This window comes from Trichechus manatus, unplaced genomic scaffold (genome assembly GCF_000243295.1).
Source record: "Trichechus manatus latirostris isolate Lorelei unplaced genomic scaffold, TriManLat1.0 scaffold00036, whole genome shotgun sequence".
Classification (NCBI taxonomy): domain Eukaryota; kingdom Metazoa; phylum Chordata; class Mammalia; order Sirenia; family Trichechidae; genus Trichechus; species Trichechus manatus.
Genome location: NW_004443972.1, coordinates 18,188,495 through 18,206,287, shown reverse-complemented (window position 1 = coordinate 18,206,287; position 17,793 = coordinate 18,188,495). Strand labels below are relative to the sequence as shown.

At 37.2% G+C, this 17,793-nt stretch overlaps 1 protein-coding gene across 1 annotated transcript in view; it reads left to right on the top strand.

Annotated features, from left to right (window-relative positions):
- The window catches only part of KCNH7 (potassium voltage-gated channel subfamily H member 7), a 532,073-nt gene that overhangs the window by 485,771 nt on the left and 28,509 nt on the right, over window positions 1-17,793 (top strand). Inside the window, exons 10-12 of the mRNA XM_004375431.2 lie at window positions 3,820-4,072; window positions 7,094-7,299; window positions 9,304-9,403. Coding sequence (XP_004375488.1) covers window positions 3,820-4,072; window positions 7,094-7,299; window positions 9,304-9,403 — 559 coding nt within the window. The remainder of the gene's footprint in view (window positions 1-3,819; window positions 4,073-7,093; window positions 7,300-9,303; window positions 9,404-17,793) is intronic.

Below are 17,793 nucleotides of genomic sequence, written 5' to 3'. Positions count from 1 at the left end.
CTAACACCATGCAAGAAATCATTACTTTAGACAAGTCCTTCATGCAAAGATCTCTGGGGTTTTATGGCACCTCCAATTCTATATCATCTTTTCTGATGGGTGTCACTTCTAATAGGATAAATTTCAGGAGGTGAGGACATTTAACAAGGACACTTAACAAGAGCAGGATGCTGAAAAACTTTCCAAAAGTGCCCTTAAAGTTTTGTGAGTGATTCCAAAACTATTGGAATTCCAAGAATATATTTGTAAATTTATTTTAGTAACTTCCTACTTTCAAAAAGGATTTAAGGCAACTCATAGGGAAAACATAGTGCAATTAAACCAGAATGCTTAACACAAGTCAGAAACAAAAAACAAAAATTAAAGAGAGATGAAGGGGAAAAAGAATTCTTCAACTCTTTGCTGAGGCAATGGAGCACAAAACTTAGTGGCACATTTCCTATCAGGCAGGCCAAGTACAATAGGTTTGTGTCTCTCAATGTCTGCTAAAGAGAACATACTGACTTTTCAGAATCAAGTAAATATGTTGTGATAAAAAGCAGAAAAAGTCAAAAGGGAACTGTTTATTAAACACCTACTGTGCGTGAGATTATTTAAATATACTCTCATATTTAATTGGAACCACAACCTTGTAAAGTACGTATTATTCATTTAATTTTACAGAAGAATAAATCTCAAAATTAAGTAACTAGGCCAAAGTCAAGTAGTAAGTGATGGAGCAAGGACTTCAGCTCATGTCTATCTGATTTCATAGCTCATACAACATGCTCAGAGAAATAGAAAACCCCTATCTGTATGTCAACTGCATCATCCGACTCAAAGCACACACATGTACAGTTTTTTCTTCTATAGCCAGGCTATACTCAAAAAGAGAAACTTCAGGGGACATGCCAGAATAAATGGCAGCTACAAACTCAGTATTCTCATTCCAACTACTATAACCAGAAAGCCAGTTGCCCTCTACTTCACTCTGACTAATGGCGATCCGGGTGTGTCAGAGTAGAACTGTGCCTCGTAAAGTTTTCAATGGCTCATTTTTTGGAAGTAGATCCAAGCCTTTATTCCAAGGTGCCTTTGGGTGGACTCAAACCTCCTGCCTTTTGGTTTGCAGAGAGTGTGTTAACCGTTTACTCCACCAGGGACTTCTCCAGCTACTGTAATGGTAGCAATATCTCCCCTACTTTTTTGTGAAATATAAGGTACCTTTATGTACCTTAAGGAGACCTGGTGGTGCAGTGGTTAAGCAGTCGGCTGCTAACCAAATGGCGGGAGGTTCCAACCGCAGGAGAAAGATGTGGCAGTCTGCTTCCGTAAAGATCACAGTGTTGGAAACCCTATGGAGCAATTTTGCTCTGTCCTACAGGGTTGCTATGAGTCAGAATCAGCATGACATGATAGCAACAGTGTTTTGCGCTTTTTTTTTTAAAGTACCTTGTTACATCTGTGTCTTAAGAGGAAATAGGTGTATCTAACTTGTTACTTGGTGTAATGCTCTGCACATCTTTGTCTGTATGAGGTCAGCTGAGAATTATGCTGAGACCACAACAGTGGGCTTCAGGGAGTCAAAATAAGCCATGATGTAAAGAGTCCGGGGACTGGTGTGTTTTTCTCCTATAGAGTCTCCAAGTAAAGTCGCCTCCATTTCCAAAAACAGTGCCTAAACTCAGTAAAACTCTAGTATGGCATCACCTGCCAAAGAATCCAATGCAATGGCTTAGACAGGTAAAAGGGATCAGTGACTGGGTTATTTGGTCCCATGTGGAGATCTGTGTTGATACAGGATATCAACAAATAGTGGGAAACAGCCTCCAGCCCCCAGAGGCAGAAACAGGCAAAGACCAGGCAACTTACCATAATACAAGGCAACTTACCATAATTCCTTCAGTCCAAGGAAGGAATCTGGCAGGAGTCCAGTCATACAGACCAAGTGTGAAAGTTACAGCTAAGGGGAAAGGCTGCAGATGAGAGCCCAGGAACTCGTATCAGAGGAAGGCTCATTTCTTTTGGGCCTGAGTCAGATAATACTGAATCTTTAGAATGAAATTTTGATTTTCTACAGTTATGCAGATCTGGGCTAGCAGTGTGACAATTAGCACACTACTGGTAACTTATGACAAATTGTAATATTAAGAAATCTTAGGATAAGTGCTCTTACTTCTATGGTAGAGAAGTACAGATGGTTGAAGAGACTTGCCCAAGAGTCAACCTGTGGCAAATTCATGAACAGAACTCAGCTTCCTTGACTTTTCTTCGAAAACACCCTCTACCCATTTCTGTGGGTGACCCTATATAATGAAAAAACCAAGATTGGAAAAGAGGGACTGTTGTGTTTCAAGTTTTTTTTTTTTTTTTTTTTGGCCCCTTTGTATTGTATCACAATCTAACCAATTACATCCCACAGTGACCCTAGAGAAGCAGGATCCATGTGGCTGCTTTAATATTTGATGTTGTTATTGTCAGGTGCCATCTAGTAGATTCCAACTCATAGCCACCAGATGCAACAGAGTAGAACTGCCCCACAGGGTTTTGTAGGCTGTAATCTTTGCAGGAATAGATTTTTCTCCCATAGAGCTGCCGGGTGGGTTCAAACTGCCAACTTTTCCATTAGCAGCCAAGCACTTAACTGTTGCACCACCAGGGCTCCTTGCTTTAATATTTAGGGCAATAATAACCGTACATTAACTCAAATATCATCTAATTTGAAGTTCCTCTACGGGCTACATACACTTGAATTGCCTGTACAGCCAGTTCATGATCACTTTTAACTACATTGGACAGCAAAAGCAAGATTGATCCAAAAAGGTAGAAAATCCCCAAAATTGCATTTTCAGGTGCTATATAATGCCCCTCCCCTCACTCCAGAGCATATTTAAGTAGGTCTATTTATACTGGCCGGGGAAAGTCATCATAAAAACTAAAATCTGCATATGACACCCAGAATAGCTAGGGCACATACAGAAAAGCAAGAGTTGAGTGACTTTGGCCCGTTGTACACTAGAAATTTTATAAAATAACATAGAATTTTACTCAGCTTAAGTTGAGTAGTTCTTGTCACAAGCTATTGCTTTATCTGTTCTACAAGTTTTAAATTAGCCACGGAATAAGTTGTCAAAACAGTAGCACTGTTAGAAGCCTTATGTATGCATTGTAAATTTTGGCATGATTTCCATTTCTGAAAACTAAACTACACTTTTAAAGTTTGTTTGTTGTTCTCCTTTTCTTTATTTTCAGAGCTGTATTAAAATATTTAACATTAATAATGTGCATACCAAATTATAAATATTCTGAGTACTGTTAACTAAGAGCACTCTCTGGTATATGACATTTACAAATACCATGGCTATTTCAGGATCAACATTTTTACTAATTATAATTAATATAGCTATCAGAGATGGCAATCCAAATTGGCACTTGAGAATCCTTCAAAAGATTGATTGTCTTTCTAGTTGTATCGCCTTTCATTAGTTATGTCTTATTAATTGTCACATTGCATTATATCTGTGCACAGTATGATGCCGCATAACACAACGCAGGAATGAGAAGCAGTGTGAAATGCCGTAGGCATTACATTTTAATGAAACAGCATTTGTGTTGAGTCTGAATGCCTGCAGTTAATTCAGAGAACAGTATTTGAGTTAAAAATTCTGACATGTTTAGCAAACCAAGTATTCATTATGGTAGGCGAGGTAGAAGCATCGTAAAAACTCCTGGGTAACCCAATGATTACACCTGTGGTTCTGTGAGCACGAAAGATACTTTATTTTTGGTTGAGGCACCCTGTGCGCTGGTAGTATGAAATTCTTTATTTTTTTTCCTCAGGTCCTAAAGGGTTTTCCAGAATGCTTACAAGCTGACATTTGTCTACATCTCAACCAGACTTTGCTCCAAAACTGCAAAGCCTTTCGGGGGGCAAGTAAAGGTTGCCTTAGAGCTTTGGCGATGAAGTTCAAGACTACTCACGCACCTCCCGGAGACACCCTGGTTCACTGTGGGGATGTCCTCACTGCACTTTACTTCTTGTCCAGAGGCTCCATTGAAATCCTCAAAGACGACATTGTGGTAGCTATTCTGGGTGAGTGTTTTAGAATTGGGTGGTGACAATTCATTTATTAGCTACAGCAATGCATAGTTTATAGGAAGCTTCTTTACAACGATAGGAAAAGGACTGATCTATTTATTTATGAGTACTGTCTAAGTCGGAAGGTAATTTAAAAACCTTATTTAACGTTCAATTCAAATCAAGTTAACCTTGCGGAAAATGTTTTCTTGACTGCCTCACTTTTTCTCTGGTGTGTAAACACTTCCATGATGCCTTTCAGTTCTTGGCAGTGACTTAGGCATTTGAGGTCAAATATATGAAAATAGTCAGTATTTTCTTTTTTATGTTAGAGAATAATCCCTTAATACTTTAAAATAAAATGTGCCTGTTGTAGGCATTCTTGCAAGCATGTGCCAATGCTCTGTCAAGATCTGGGTGTATGTTTTGATGAAATTCATCTATTTGCAGTGCACTTTGTTGTGTCCCATCAAAAGCATCATCTGGATCCTTACGTAGATAGTAGAGAGCTGTGAACACAACACCCAGAGATGAAGGTGGTGAAGAGATTAAAGTTATTAATAAATTTAACTGGTTTAGGTATAAAAGAAAGTCTGTGTTTAATCTGTCTCTTTAAAAATAAATTTACTTTCAGTCAGCATGAGCTTGTAGGGTTTCTTTGGAATGTTTAGGACGGTGAGGAAAAAACAGAGAACAGAGAGAAGGGAGTCAATTCGTCTCCTTTCCTGCCACCTAGCCAGTAGGCTTAGACCCCACTGTGCCCACGGGAACACGCATGTCCAGTGTTATCGCGAATTTGCACTTATTTTTTTCCTGTGGATTAAATCCAGTTCCATTTAAATAATGGGTATATAATTTAACAATTGCCTTTTACTCTACCACACATGTTAATGCATGACTCTTACTTCCAAAAAGGACAGAGATGTGGTCTATTTTCTTTGCCATTGAGTATAACCAGAGTCTGGCATAGCACAGAACCCAAATGCATGAATGAAGATGTCTGAATGATTCATTAGTATTTTGATAATTTTATTATAATGATCAGCCTTAAAAAAATCCCAAAACTAAAAAGATGTGGAATTTGGTTTCTAATCCAATAAGCAGACAGAGAATAAAACCATATTCTAGATCACCAGAGGCCAAACTGTCAGTTGGTTTTCACTAGATTTGGAACTGACAGTTTGCTCTGGGTATGTTGCCAGGGAAGGAGATGCTTCATTGCATTTCTGATCTTCAGATCAGCCAGCACTAGCTTCTGCACGAAGGTAACAAGCCTTCTTGCTTCGTCAAATAGTAATTTTAGGGGGCTGTTAAACTATGTTCACTAACTGACTTACTGCTTGCTCATTTACAGTCATGGAAGCTAATTAAAATACAAAGCCCATGCTGAATTTAGCTCAGAGTTTTTTCTTTGATCATGTCTATTTATCAAAACTGTAAAGAATTTCAGGAGATTCTCCTTTTCTATCCCCATTTCTATGTAAGTCAACACCTAAAATCCTCACAAATTATGGTTATTCATTCTATTTTTGAAATGCAAATAAGTATTCATTTAAACTAAAGTTAATGTCTTCTCTCCAGTATCAGTTTTTCTTAGAGACTGTAAAACATGACATGTGATTTCTCTGCATTAAATTCTCAGTTAAAATAAGAATATTCAAGATTTTGTGTGTGTGTGTGTGTGTGTGTGTGTGTGTGCTTTGACCAGTTAGAACTTTCTTCTTTAAAAGTCTTTGATAGTTTCCACAGTAGTACATACGTGAAGTTGTCCACCAAAAACTAAAATAACGGACCCAGAGAGGTTTTTCTAAATCTGAAAAGAAGCTTCAGGATAGCATAAGAAAGCACTGTTTTATACTGCCACTAAGAATCTTTAAAAGCTTATATAATCAAGTAATCTATCATTATTTATTAAGCATATACAGCCCAGGTACAATTTTTAAGTGTCTTGGTGTGCAGAGAGAAAATTCTAAGTGGCCATGACATTCAAGGAAAATATTGAGAGGAGATTCAACGTAACAGATATGTAAGGACTTTGACTCCAGAGTCAGAATGCACAGGATTTAATCCTGGCTACTCTCTCCCTTCCTCCACTTCACTCAACTAGCGAGGTGCTAATCAATTTATCTCTTTAAACCTCTTTTCAATATTCATAAGATTTGGATAATATTTAGTAATTATTTCATGAGGTTGTTTTGGGAATTAAATGAGATAATGCACATAAGCATTTGACATGGTGCCTGGATAAACATTTGTTGTTGCTGCTGTCATTATCATCATCATCATTGGATAGACCTTGAAAAGCAGGTGTCGGAGAGGATGGGGAGAACTCATCATGAGCCAGACATTGAAGTAACCCCAGGGTAGATGGGAGAAGGAGGGACACCAGAAGAGCAGAGGCCATATGAGAAAAGGCCATGACCATATATGTTGAAAATATACAACTATATTTGTTAAACGACTGGACAAATTCATTAAGAAAAATCTACAAGTGGTTATTAAAGGAAACAAGGTGTGTTCAAATTGTACCCCTAGCCTTCTAAGGTCAATACTTCAGGGTTTAAAATGTTCCACTATAATCTCTTGCTTGACATCCCCACTAGAGACCCTCCAGCGACAGGCAGATTATGAATCTGACTCACTGTGGTCTTTCTCATATTCCTGCATTGATAAAATTAGATCACATCTACCTAAAAGTATTTTTAAAATACTCCATGGCTAGACTCTTTGCTAGCAATGTAAGGCATACCATAATGAAAATGTGTTTGCAACATTTTAGACACTTAGCCCAGGAAAGGACTAAAACAAGGAAATGAACAGGGTAACCCCTAGGACCAGTGAAGATTAGAGGTAAAATTCCGCTTCGAAAATATGTGCTGGGCAGTCAGTGCAAATGCTAAAACTTTGCTCCCAAGTGTCTGTTGGCCATGGGGCCTTACGTATGAAATCGGGGATTGGTCAATGTTCACCTTCTTCCTTTAGAAGAAAAACATTAAGTTTAGATTCCTTTTCCCCCTCCCTCTTTGTTTTTTTTAGGAAAAAATGATATATTTGGAGAAATGGTTCATCTTTATGCCAAACCGGGAAAGTCTAACGCAGATGTAAGAGCTCTCACATATTGTGACTTGCATAAGATCCAGCGAGAAGACTTGTTAGAGGTTTTGGATATGTATCCTGAGTTTTCCGATCACTTTCTAACAAACCTAGAGTTGACTTTCAACCTGCGACATGAGAGTGCGAAGGTATATGTTAACTGTTTGCTTATTCTTACACTTCTGGCATTATATTTTATTCTTAGATTGCACAAAAAAATTTCTGAAGGATCAATTGAAATATTGCAGCAAAACTTTACCAATTTTGAATATTTGGAAGGAAAGGCCATGTAGGCATTTTAATTTCTAAATTATAGGGTGTTTTCTTAAGGAATTCAGCCTGATTTCTTTCAAATATATTGGATAACTGTAAGTAGGTCGATTAAGATTGACCTTGTAGGAACTCTTAGGTGACATAGTTGATTGAAAATAGACTTGGTTTATATTAAGTGTGTTAATTATTTGTAAGAAATGGGTGATTCGAGGATACTGAAAATCTCTTAAGAGTTTACCTTATACAGGGGTCAAAATATTCTCTCTCAGCTATTATTTACTCCAAGATGATGGCTAGCAATATCTTCTCAATAATAATGGAAAAATTAACCTCATTCCAGTTTAAGTCCGTATTTAGCAAATCTCCAAATCACATAAGTATAAATTAATCAGGTTTTAAGGAAGAGCCAAAATTAGTACTACGGAATGAATAATATATGTTCTAATAGAAATAATATTGCAAACAAATTCCAAATAGAAGTTAACCTGATATTAATTTTGAGAGCATCTATGTTCTTCACTCCCTTCTGCTGTGAAAATGTGAGCTCTTTCGACCTACTACTATTATATGGATATAGAATTTATGTTGTAGCCCACAATTTACTACTAGATTATTCCTCCATTCCCATCCCCTCACCACCCTGCAACCCCACTCCAATTCTAAATATATTTTATTGAAAGTAAATATTGGGTTTTAAACCTTGGCAGTATATTTTAACGCTAATTAATATCCTCTCTGGAATAAAGATCCTCAAGTCAATAGTTAAGTAAATGATAGTAGATTTCATTCTCCCTGGAGCTATAGTCATTCCCAGGTGCTGTGAGAGTCTTAAGGAGAAAAAGAGACTTTTAAGGTCACCAGTGTGAAATTTTTGGAAACCTTGATGGCATAATGGTTAAGAGCTATGGATGCTAACCCAAAGGTAGGCAGTTTGAACCCACCAGGTGCTCCTTGGAAACTCTGGGGCAGTTTTACGCTGTCCTATAGGGTTGCTATGTGTCGGAGTTGACTCAACGGCAATGGGTTGGATTTTAGAGTACCATTTAACATCTTAAGGCACAAGCTCAAATAATTGCTTCTTTTCAAAACTCTGAAAAGTTGAACGTTACTTAAGTGGTAACGGTTGATATTATCAAGAGTATGTTTTTTAAATAACAGTGTTAATTCAGTGCTTTATCAAATCCCAATTTAATGTCACCAATCCTCGTTCTGATTTTGCCTTGAAAAACAATCATCTACCTCTGATAATTTCTTTACGTAAACTGTTTAGACAGCACCCAAATAAATAAAAGAGGTACTTCCATTTTCATTTACAAGACTGATAATAAAGTAAAGAATAAACCATAAGGGGAAGAAAGAGGAGCTGGAAACAAAAATAATAAGAGGTTCAAAGCATAGTGTTTATTGAATTCAACCTTATATTTATTGGGAAATTTAACCTTACCTCCATTATCATGTAATTTAAGCATCATAGCTAATTAGTTTACACATTTATCTCTGAAGTAATACAGATTCTGCAAAGGATTTTTATATTTTTTTAATTATTATTATTTTAATTTTACAAGTTACAGGAAACACATTCCACATAAAGGAATATTTTGTATTTAAATGCTGACAGCATCATCCTCAGACATTTCTGATAAATAACTTCTATAACTATGATTTCCCCATGAGAATGTGTAACTACTAGAATTATTCTATCAGTCTCTTTTATAATTCAGAGACGAACATTAAGCAAAGCATGGTAGCTATTCGCCTGCAATGTAATAATTAAGTCTCAAAGTGTTTGAAATGATATAAAATAGTAAAGAGTTCACTGATAATACATTATGTTCAAATTGAGTAATCTTCCATTTCATTTTCATGTTTCATTAACAAAGTCTGATCTCTTACTACAATCACAATCCATGAATGATTCTGAAGGAGAAAACTGTAACCTGCGAAGAAGGAAATTATCATTTGAAAGTGAAGGAGAGAAAGGTAATATTCCATTTCTAAAGTTTTAATGTAGAGCTTGTGGTTACTAGCTCTTCTTACTTACATGCTCATTATGCTTGTGATTTCAAGGGTAAACTTCATTTGGGGCTTCAGAAAGTCAAATCCTTTGCTTTTTTTCAGTAGCTAATAATATGGTTTCTGATTGATAGCTCTCAACTATGTCATTCAACAAAGTCATCTGATATCTACAAGGACATAGATAGAGAAATACAGTAAGATGGTAAAAAAAATGGAGGTCAATTAATAACAGTTGAGTAACTATGTGTCTGAGTTCTGAGCAAAGTGTTCTAGAGGGAAGACTTTCATTTCAGGTCAAGAGCTCAATTCTCTCAACCTATGCATGGCATAGATGAAGGCGATGAATTTTGTTAGTCCTCTTCATCTTCAACCTCTCTTTGGTACTTGCCACTGGAACACCAACTCCTTGTCCTCTCTAGGTTTTCTGCCTCTCTAACTATTCTTTACGTTTTACTCATATAGTCAACAAATATTTATTTAACATTTCATCTTCTCAAAGAGCCACTCAATATTCTGAGAAACAAATTTTATAAAGAAGCCCCTCTCTCCCTAGGGAGGGAAGCAGACACAGCTCAATCATTTCTAATACAAATAGTAAGTGCCATAACAGGAATAAACACACCACAGTGAGAACCCAGATGAAGGTACATTTAATTACACCTGAGAATAAGGGAGAAGGCTTTCCTGAAGAAACCCCCACTCTTGCCCCATACTGATCTATCAAACATTCTAGTCTTCACCTTATTTGGCCTCTCTGCAGCATCTGATGCTTTGAGAAACAATTCCCCTCTCCTTGAATACTTTTCTCTTGGCATCTGTGACATTGCATTCTTCCTATTTTCCTCCTATCGCCACTAATTTCCTGATTCCTTTACAGAATCATTATCTTCTAAACTAATCCATTAGCTGTTGAGAGTTTCTCAAGACATGGTCCTAAGTCCTCATCTCTTCTCATTTCATATCATACCCTCTCCCTAGGTAATTTCATTTATGGCTATGGTTTAATTACACCTTCATGCAGAAGCGTGCAAATTTACATCTTAGTCCCAGAACCACCTGAGCTTCAGTCGCCTATATATAACTATTAAACCATCTACTTGAAATCTCAAAGGCAACTCAAACTCATTATTTCTTAAATTGAAGTCATGATTTCCTCCTGGAAACCTGCCCCCCTTTCAGTTTTCATCTCTCTGCAGATGGCACCACCATCTAAACAATTGCACAAGCCAGATATCAAAGAGTCATCTTTATCTTACCCTCTCCATCAGCTCTGGCAACAAGTCTTGTTATTGCTACCTCTAATAGATTTCCATTTACTCTTCAAACTAGGTCTCCTTTTGGTTCACTTCTTTCCATCTTCATAACTGAAACCTGGGCCAAGCTACCAAAACCTGCCACCTGGAATACTAACATAGCCTCCCAGTTCACCTCTCCACATCCAGCTTTCCCCCTTTCATCTATTCTGCACCACCTGTGTGTTTTGTTTTGTTTTGTTTTTCTAAATGCAATTGTGTTTATGTCAGCCATATATTAAAAGCTCTTTAAAGACTTCCAGTTCCCCAAATGGGGACCTTAATGGGATGTGCCACTGCCTATCTTTTCAATTTTATCTCTTACCACACTTCCTCCTATCAGCTCCTCTCATCTGCAGCATTTTTTCCAGTTGTACTTCTAGATGTGTTTTCATTACTATGTAATCAATGTAGTCTACCTTTAAATTATAAACTCTACAGGGGTAGAAGATATTTTGTCCCCTGTACCTTCAGTGCCTGCTGCATAGCAGGTGCTCAACAAATATTTTTTAAAAGATTGAAGTAATTAATGAAATAGAAGTATCTTCATTTTGATTTTCTCCCTCCTTTTACTTTCTTAATTCATGTTCTTTTCTTGACTCTCTTCTCTGCCCTCTCTGCATTCTCTCCCTAGAGGAGATCATTTACTAGTTTCAGCTAACTCTACAATTCAAGTGAATGAAACTGTCGTCTCCTCCATGTTAATTATTTCTGTGTTTTGGCTTGTGTCATTCCCTTAGTTGAATATACATCCCCTGTCCTCAAACACACACACACACTACCACATGACTTTTTAATCCATGAAAATTACAATTTTTCATCATGCTCAATCTCAAATGACATATTTAACGTGAACTCTTTCTTGATCTCCTCAAATATACGGATTCTCTTCCTCTTAGGAATTCCTGAAGCACTTTCTTCTCTTATCATTTTGTCAAAATCTGTCCAGTATTGTGGTTATTGGTGTACTTGTCCTATTTCTCTACCAAACTGTAGATTCCTGTAACAAATAACTCTATAAATATTTGCTAAATTGGGCTAACTGGTGAATCCTCTAGTTGATTGCAGAACAATAAGCCACTCATAGATAGGCGGTAATTTATTTCTGCAATGTCCTTCATTATTCCCTTTATGGCTTTTTCCAAAATCACAACCATTACAGTCAAGTTGTTCTTCCATAGAGTTAATCTAAATCCCTTATCCTGAAGTTAATCTCTTATTTTGATCTTGCTGGAAATGAAGAACAGCTTGACAATGTTGTCTGTATAATAACGTTCCCCATACAGTTGAAGATTTATTAAATCTCCTTTCTATCTTGTTCAGTTTCCTCATTCTCAAGCTAAATAATTTAATGTTTTTATCTCCTGATAAGGCCCTGAGAGCATGTCACCATATGTATTGTGCTCATGCAACTAGACATTTTGATTGATTCTGAAACTGTTCCCTTTAATCACAGGCTTAGGCTATGAGACCCATTTTATATAAAGTGTACATGGTAAGGGATTTGCCTGCCTGCAGCACTTTAAAGTTTTCTGGTGTGTCAGTATGTTAGCATGATTTATTAAATGTGAAAACACAATAAACTCCAGTGATCCCAGAGCCAAAGAACCTTTTCCAAAGTCTTCAGAGTCCTGACTGCTGCAAGGGAGTGTTAAATTTGCTGAAAGAAATTTAGTCCCTTTGCCTCACTCTAATGCTCTGAAAGCAGCCACTCATTCTATACTTCTTAATGTAGAGTCGACCGCTAGGAGAAAAACCTACATATAAGTAAGTATAAAGAACAGAAAACTTTCAGAGGGTCATTGATACTAAGTGATATGGAGGTACCTAAACTGAAAGTGGAAACCCTGGTGGCATAGTGGTTAAGTGCTATGGCTGCTAAGCAAAAGGTCGGCAGTTCAAATCCACCAGGGGCTCCTTGGAAACTCTGTAGAGCAGTTCTACTCTGTCCTACAGGATCACTATGAGTCAAAATTAACTCAATGGCAACGAGTTTGGTTTTAAACTGAAAGCTTCCTATGAAATGCACTGATTATCTTAGAGTTAGTTTACTGCTCACGTGAAACAATATCTTGAAAGCAGACATCCAAGAGTGCTGTCTACTGTGAATCCATCAGCAGAAGCAGAAAAAAACAGAAGGATAGCCATGTGGATGGCATTGGAGGCAGGCGGAGGTTGAGTCCTGCATTGTCACTTGCTACCTACTCAAGAGGGCATTGGAACTCTTAGCGCTTCCAACCCCTGCCCCTTCCCAGTCATGTCTATCCCATGGAGCTACAGCGCTTACATTCAAAAAGATATATTAAAAAAAAGTTGTAGAAACTCTCTGCACATTGACTTGAACAAGGTACGTGCTTAACGTGTTTGATCACGTCCCTCCAAAATGAATGTGTTGATGAAAGCGATTTGCCTTCCTGAGCTTTACATTTCTTCTAAGGAAACAAACTCAGTTCCCTACAGGAAAGAGTGGTCAGTTCAGGTACAAATTTGAGGACAACCTGTATTTTTATAAGGTATCTTCAAGTAGTTCTCTTTCCTTCCTAACATTCTGGCATGGAGGTGCCCAGGATCTCCCCAAGTTGACTAGGGTCATTGTAGGAAGAGGTGCCATGTTTCTGAGATGAAAGTTAAATGTTATCACTGCAGAAAGTGAAGAATAAAAATGATGGTTAGGCAGAAGAAAAATAAAAGTGGTAGAGCCACCTGGAACATGTGGAAAAATAGTCTCTGTTTAAGTGATCTTCAAAGTTGGATTGTGCTTACTTCAGAGTGTGCCAAAATAATCCACTGAGTTATGGAAATACTATTTTGTTTAATATTTTTGGTTTTGTGTATTTTATAATATACATATTAGTACAATAGCATGTATAATGGTACGTTATATGTATACACACACGTTTATACATACACACATACATACATATATATATATTTTACTTATAGGGTATGTATGACCAAATATTTGAAGAATTCTTCTCAGCTCTTTCTGCAGAAAGAAAATGCAGTATCAAAGTAGTTATTAATGGCCAATTTAGGGGGCCAGTGTACTTCTGGCAGAGAAAAATACAATGAGGGCAACAATGGAAACAGGCCCAAAACAGTCACACATTCGTTTGGCAAATGGTCACTGAGTGCCCACTGTGTGTGTTAAGTGCTCCCACTTTTTCAACTTTATTTCTATTTTAGTTTCAAAGTTTCTCCCTAATCTCTCAATTAGATGAATCTTCATTAGTTGAGAAGGAGAAGAGTAACAATCCATTCTGAATGATAATTAGTATCTATAGACCTATCCTTTTCTAATTTTCTGTGTATTTTCTAGATAATTAAGCAGGTGAAATAAAGATTTCTGAGGAATTTTGCAGGCTTTAGCTTTCCTTTTCCTGTACCACAAAGTGGGTAGAGAAAAAAAGAATTTGGAAGAGGGAACTGTTTACTCTAATTGGCTTTACTACTTGGAAACTCCTCAAATGTAATGAAAAATTACAAAAGCAGAGGGCCTGATGACGTTAAAAGTTTTTAGAGAAAGTACATTGGTACATTCTTTTGAATTAAAGCATGAAGATCACATTTAGGTATTACCAAAGGGGAAGTGAAGGGGAAGCATGGGACAGAAAGTGCAGAAAGTCTCCCGAAAGAGCAGGTTTGGCATTGATGCTTTTCTCCCCTTCTCCATCAGACTTTAGCAGAGGTGCTTGAGTTCCCACTTCCAACCTTCCCTTCTCTATGCCTTTTTCCTACTTCATTTTCCAGCAACATAACATTCAAGGCTAAAGTAGACAAGTAGACTCCAGTAAATGACACTCAGAATATTTATCTGAGCAGGGGGAAAATAGGTATGATTCTGTTTTCTTAGCAAAATGGACCTTGGCCAGAAATTTAAAGAATGATGAGCTGGTCCTTTTCAATCTAAAAATATTTTTACTTTCTTGATTTTAAAACCTAAAATACAGAGTTCTCAGACTTCAGCAGGCCCAATCACTGCCACTAATAAATTATCACAGTAAATATCATTGTAAATAAGAAAGAAAATGCCAAATGACAAAAATAAAGGACAAAAAACACAAAATACATTTTAAAAAATCAAAGATGTGTTGAAACCCATGAGAAATTGTGCACTACAGATTAGTAAGTAAATACAAGTAAGGCCTTTCGTACCTTGCTTAATGTAAGCTCATGTTTACCTTACTTACTGGTTAATCCACCCCTGGATAGAAATCAAGGTGAAAGAACACTCAGTATGTTCCTTCTGCTGGGTTTAGATTGTGCTACACATAGGATGAAAAAAAGCACCCATTTTAGGAGACAAGCCCTGGTGGTGCAGTGGTTGAGAGCCTGGCTGTAACCAAAAGGTCAGCACTTTGAATCCTTGGAAACCAGCTGCTCTTTGGAAACCCTATAGGGCAGTTCTACTCCATCCTGTAGGGTCACTATAAGTCGGAATCGACTCAACAGCAACGGGTTTGGTTTTTTGGTATACATCCTGAGAGTAGGGAAGATAAACTATTTTCTTATTTCCCTACCCATATAGTTTTCATTAAAATAGGCACTTCTATGTATTTATTTTATGTCAACAGACAAATATTCCATGCTCCACAAAACAGAAAAGAAACATCTTGAACTCATTACATCTTGCATTTCAAAAGACAGCAACAAACTTGACAACTTTGTAATATTGGCTTAGTCATTTCATACTCCCATCCAAAAAGCCAGCAAGTTTTTAAAGTGTTTCCTTGAAGTAAAATAATTTCTATTAAAGTAAGGAGTAAACGCATAGATCTTTAAAGTTATTTTTACAAAATAAGGGTGGTCTAATTGGTGGTGTAAACAGTTAAGCACTCTTCTGCTAAGCAAAAAATTGGGGATTTGAGTACACCCAGAGACACCTCAAAAGAAAGTCCTAGTAATCTACTTCTGGAAAATCAGCCACTGAAAACCCCAGAGAGCTAAGTTCTACTCTGACACACATAGTGTAACCATGAGTCAGAATTGGCTTGGTGGCAACTGGTTTGGTTTTAATTTCAATTTTATTAATTTTTAAAATTATATTGATATTATACTTTGGTGTCTCTTTGTATATCTTCTCCAATAATAACCAATGTTTTTTTTGTTATCTATTCTCATCTGAGATATAAATCTTTTATTTTAATTTTTAAGATAATTTAAAAATGGTTAATATTATATTTGTGTAGAAAAATGACCACTTAGACTCCTTTCAACATCCTTTGAAACTAGAGCAGAACTAAGGGCTTTTGATCTCAAATAAAGAAACTTATTTTAGACTCCAATTTTCCAAAGAAATGAATTTTTTAATGTACCTGTCTGGAAAACACTCATCTTATCTCAAAATTGTTACCAGTAGGAAATCTAACACTGAAGTGCTGACAGATCACATTAAATACATCTCTTTATGTCTATGCGTTGGGTTTGATACATAAAAATGATAATCCGAAGGAAAGACTCCAGAGAATACAGAGTGAGCACAAGCATTTGTTCACAGATTGTTTGAAACAAAAGTATTTTATGTTATCATTCTTAAGATGGATGGGTCAGATGTTGTTGTTCATTGCATTAGGACGCTTCTATTCTGTGCTCTTGAATTCATTCTGACCCAGAGAGATGCACACAAGGCAACTCAGACATATTTTAAAATTGTGTTCTCTGAGAAACGGGGAAGAGATGAATTCAGCAAGCCTGCAGAAACAAGGGAAAGTGGGGGGAAGATGAAGGTTTATCAGCTGTCTGAATCAGAAAGCAAATTTGGGGCAAAAATTAAACAAGCACAAATTATTCTTTGTGAAATGATAGTAACAGGAGTGATTATGCAATCTCAGTTCTAGCAAAGGGATAAATGTGAAACTCCCTCAGATTACTGAGAATACTATTTCTCAATAATACATGATTAGTATTAAGAAAAATTAGCATTAACAAAAAATAGTATCTGTTGGTGGTGGTGTTGTTAGGTGCTGTCAGACGGGTTCTGACTCATAGCAACCCAGTGTACAACAGAATAAAACACTGCCCGGTCCTGTGCCATCCTCACAATCATTATGCTTGAGCTCATTGTTGCAGCCACTGTGTCAATCCATTTTATTGAGGGTCTTCCTCTTTTCTGATGATCCTCTACTTTACCAAGCATGCTATCTTTCTCCAGGGACTGATCCCTCCTGATAACACGTCCAAGGTATATGAGACCAAGTCTCACCATCCTCCCTTCTAAGGAGCATTCTGGCTGTACTTTTTCCAAGACAGATTTGTTCATTCTTCTGGCAGGCCATGGTATATTCAATATTCTTCGCCAATACTGTAATTCAAAGACATCAATTCTTCTCTGGTCTTTCTTATTCATTGCCCAGCTCTCGCACGCATATGAGGTGATGAAAAATACCATGGCTTGGGTCAGGAGCACCTTAGTCTTCAAGGCGACATCTTTGCTTTTCAACACTTTGAAGAGTTCTTTTGCAGCAGATTTGCCCAGTGCAATGTGTCGTTTGATTTCTTGACTGCTGCTTCCATGGGATTGATTGTGGATCCAAGTAAAAGACTGACAACTTCAGTCTTTTCTCCATTTATCTTGTTGTTGCTTATTGGTCCAGTTGTGAGGATTTTTGTTTTCTTTATGTTGAGGTGTAATCCATACTGAAGGCTGTGATCTTCGATCTTCATCAGTAAGTGCTTCAAGTCCTCTTCACTTTCAGCAAGCAAGGTTCTGTCATCTGCATAACACAGGTTGTTAATCAGTCTTCCTACAATCATGGTGCCCTGCTTTTCATATCATTCAGCTTCTCAGATTATTTGCTCAGTATACAGATTGACTGAGTATGGCGAAAGATACAACCCCGACACACACCTTTCCTGACTTTAAACCACACAATATTCCCTTGTTCTGTTCAAACTGCCGCCTCTTGGTCCATGTACAGGTTCCTCATGAGCACAATTAAGTGTCCTGGAATTCCCGTTCTTCTCAATGTTATCCATAATTTGTTATGATCCACACAGTCGAATGCCTTTGCATAGTCAATAAAACACAGGTAAACATCTTTCTGGTATTCTCTGCTTTCCATC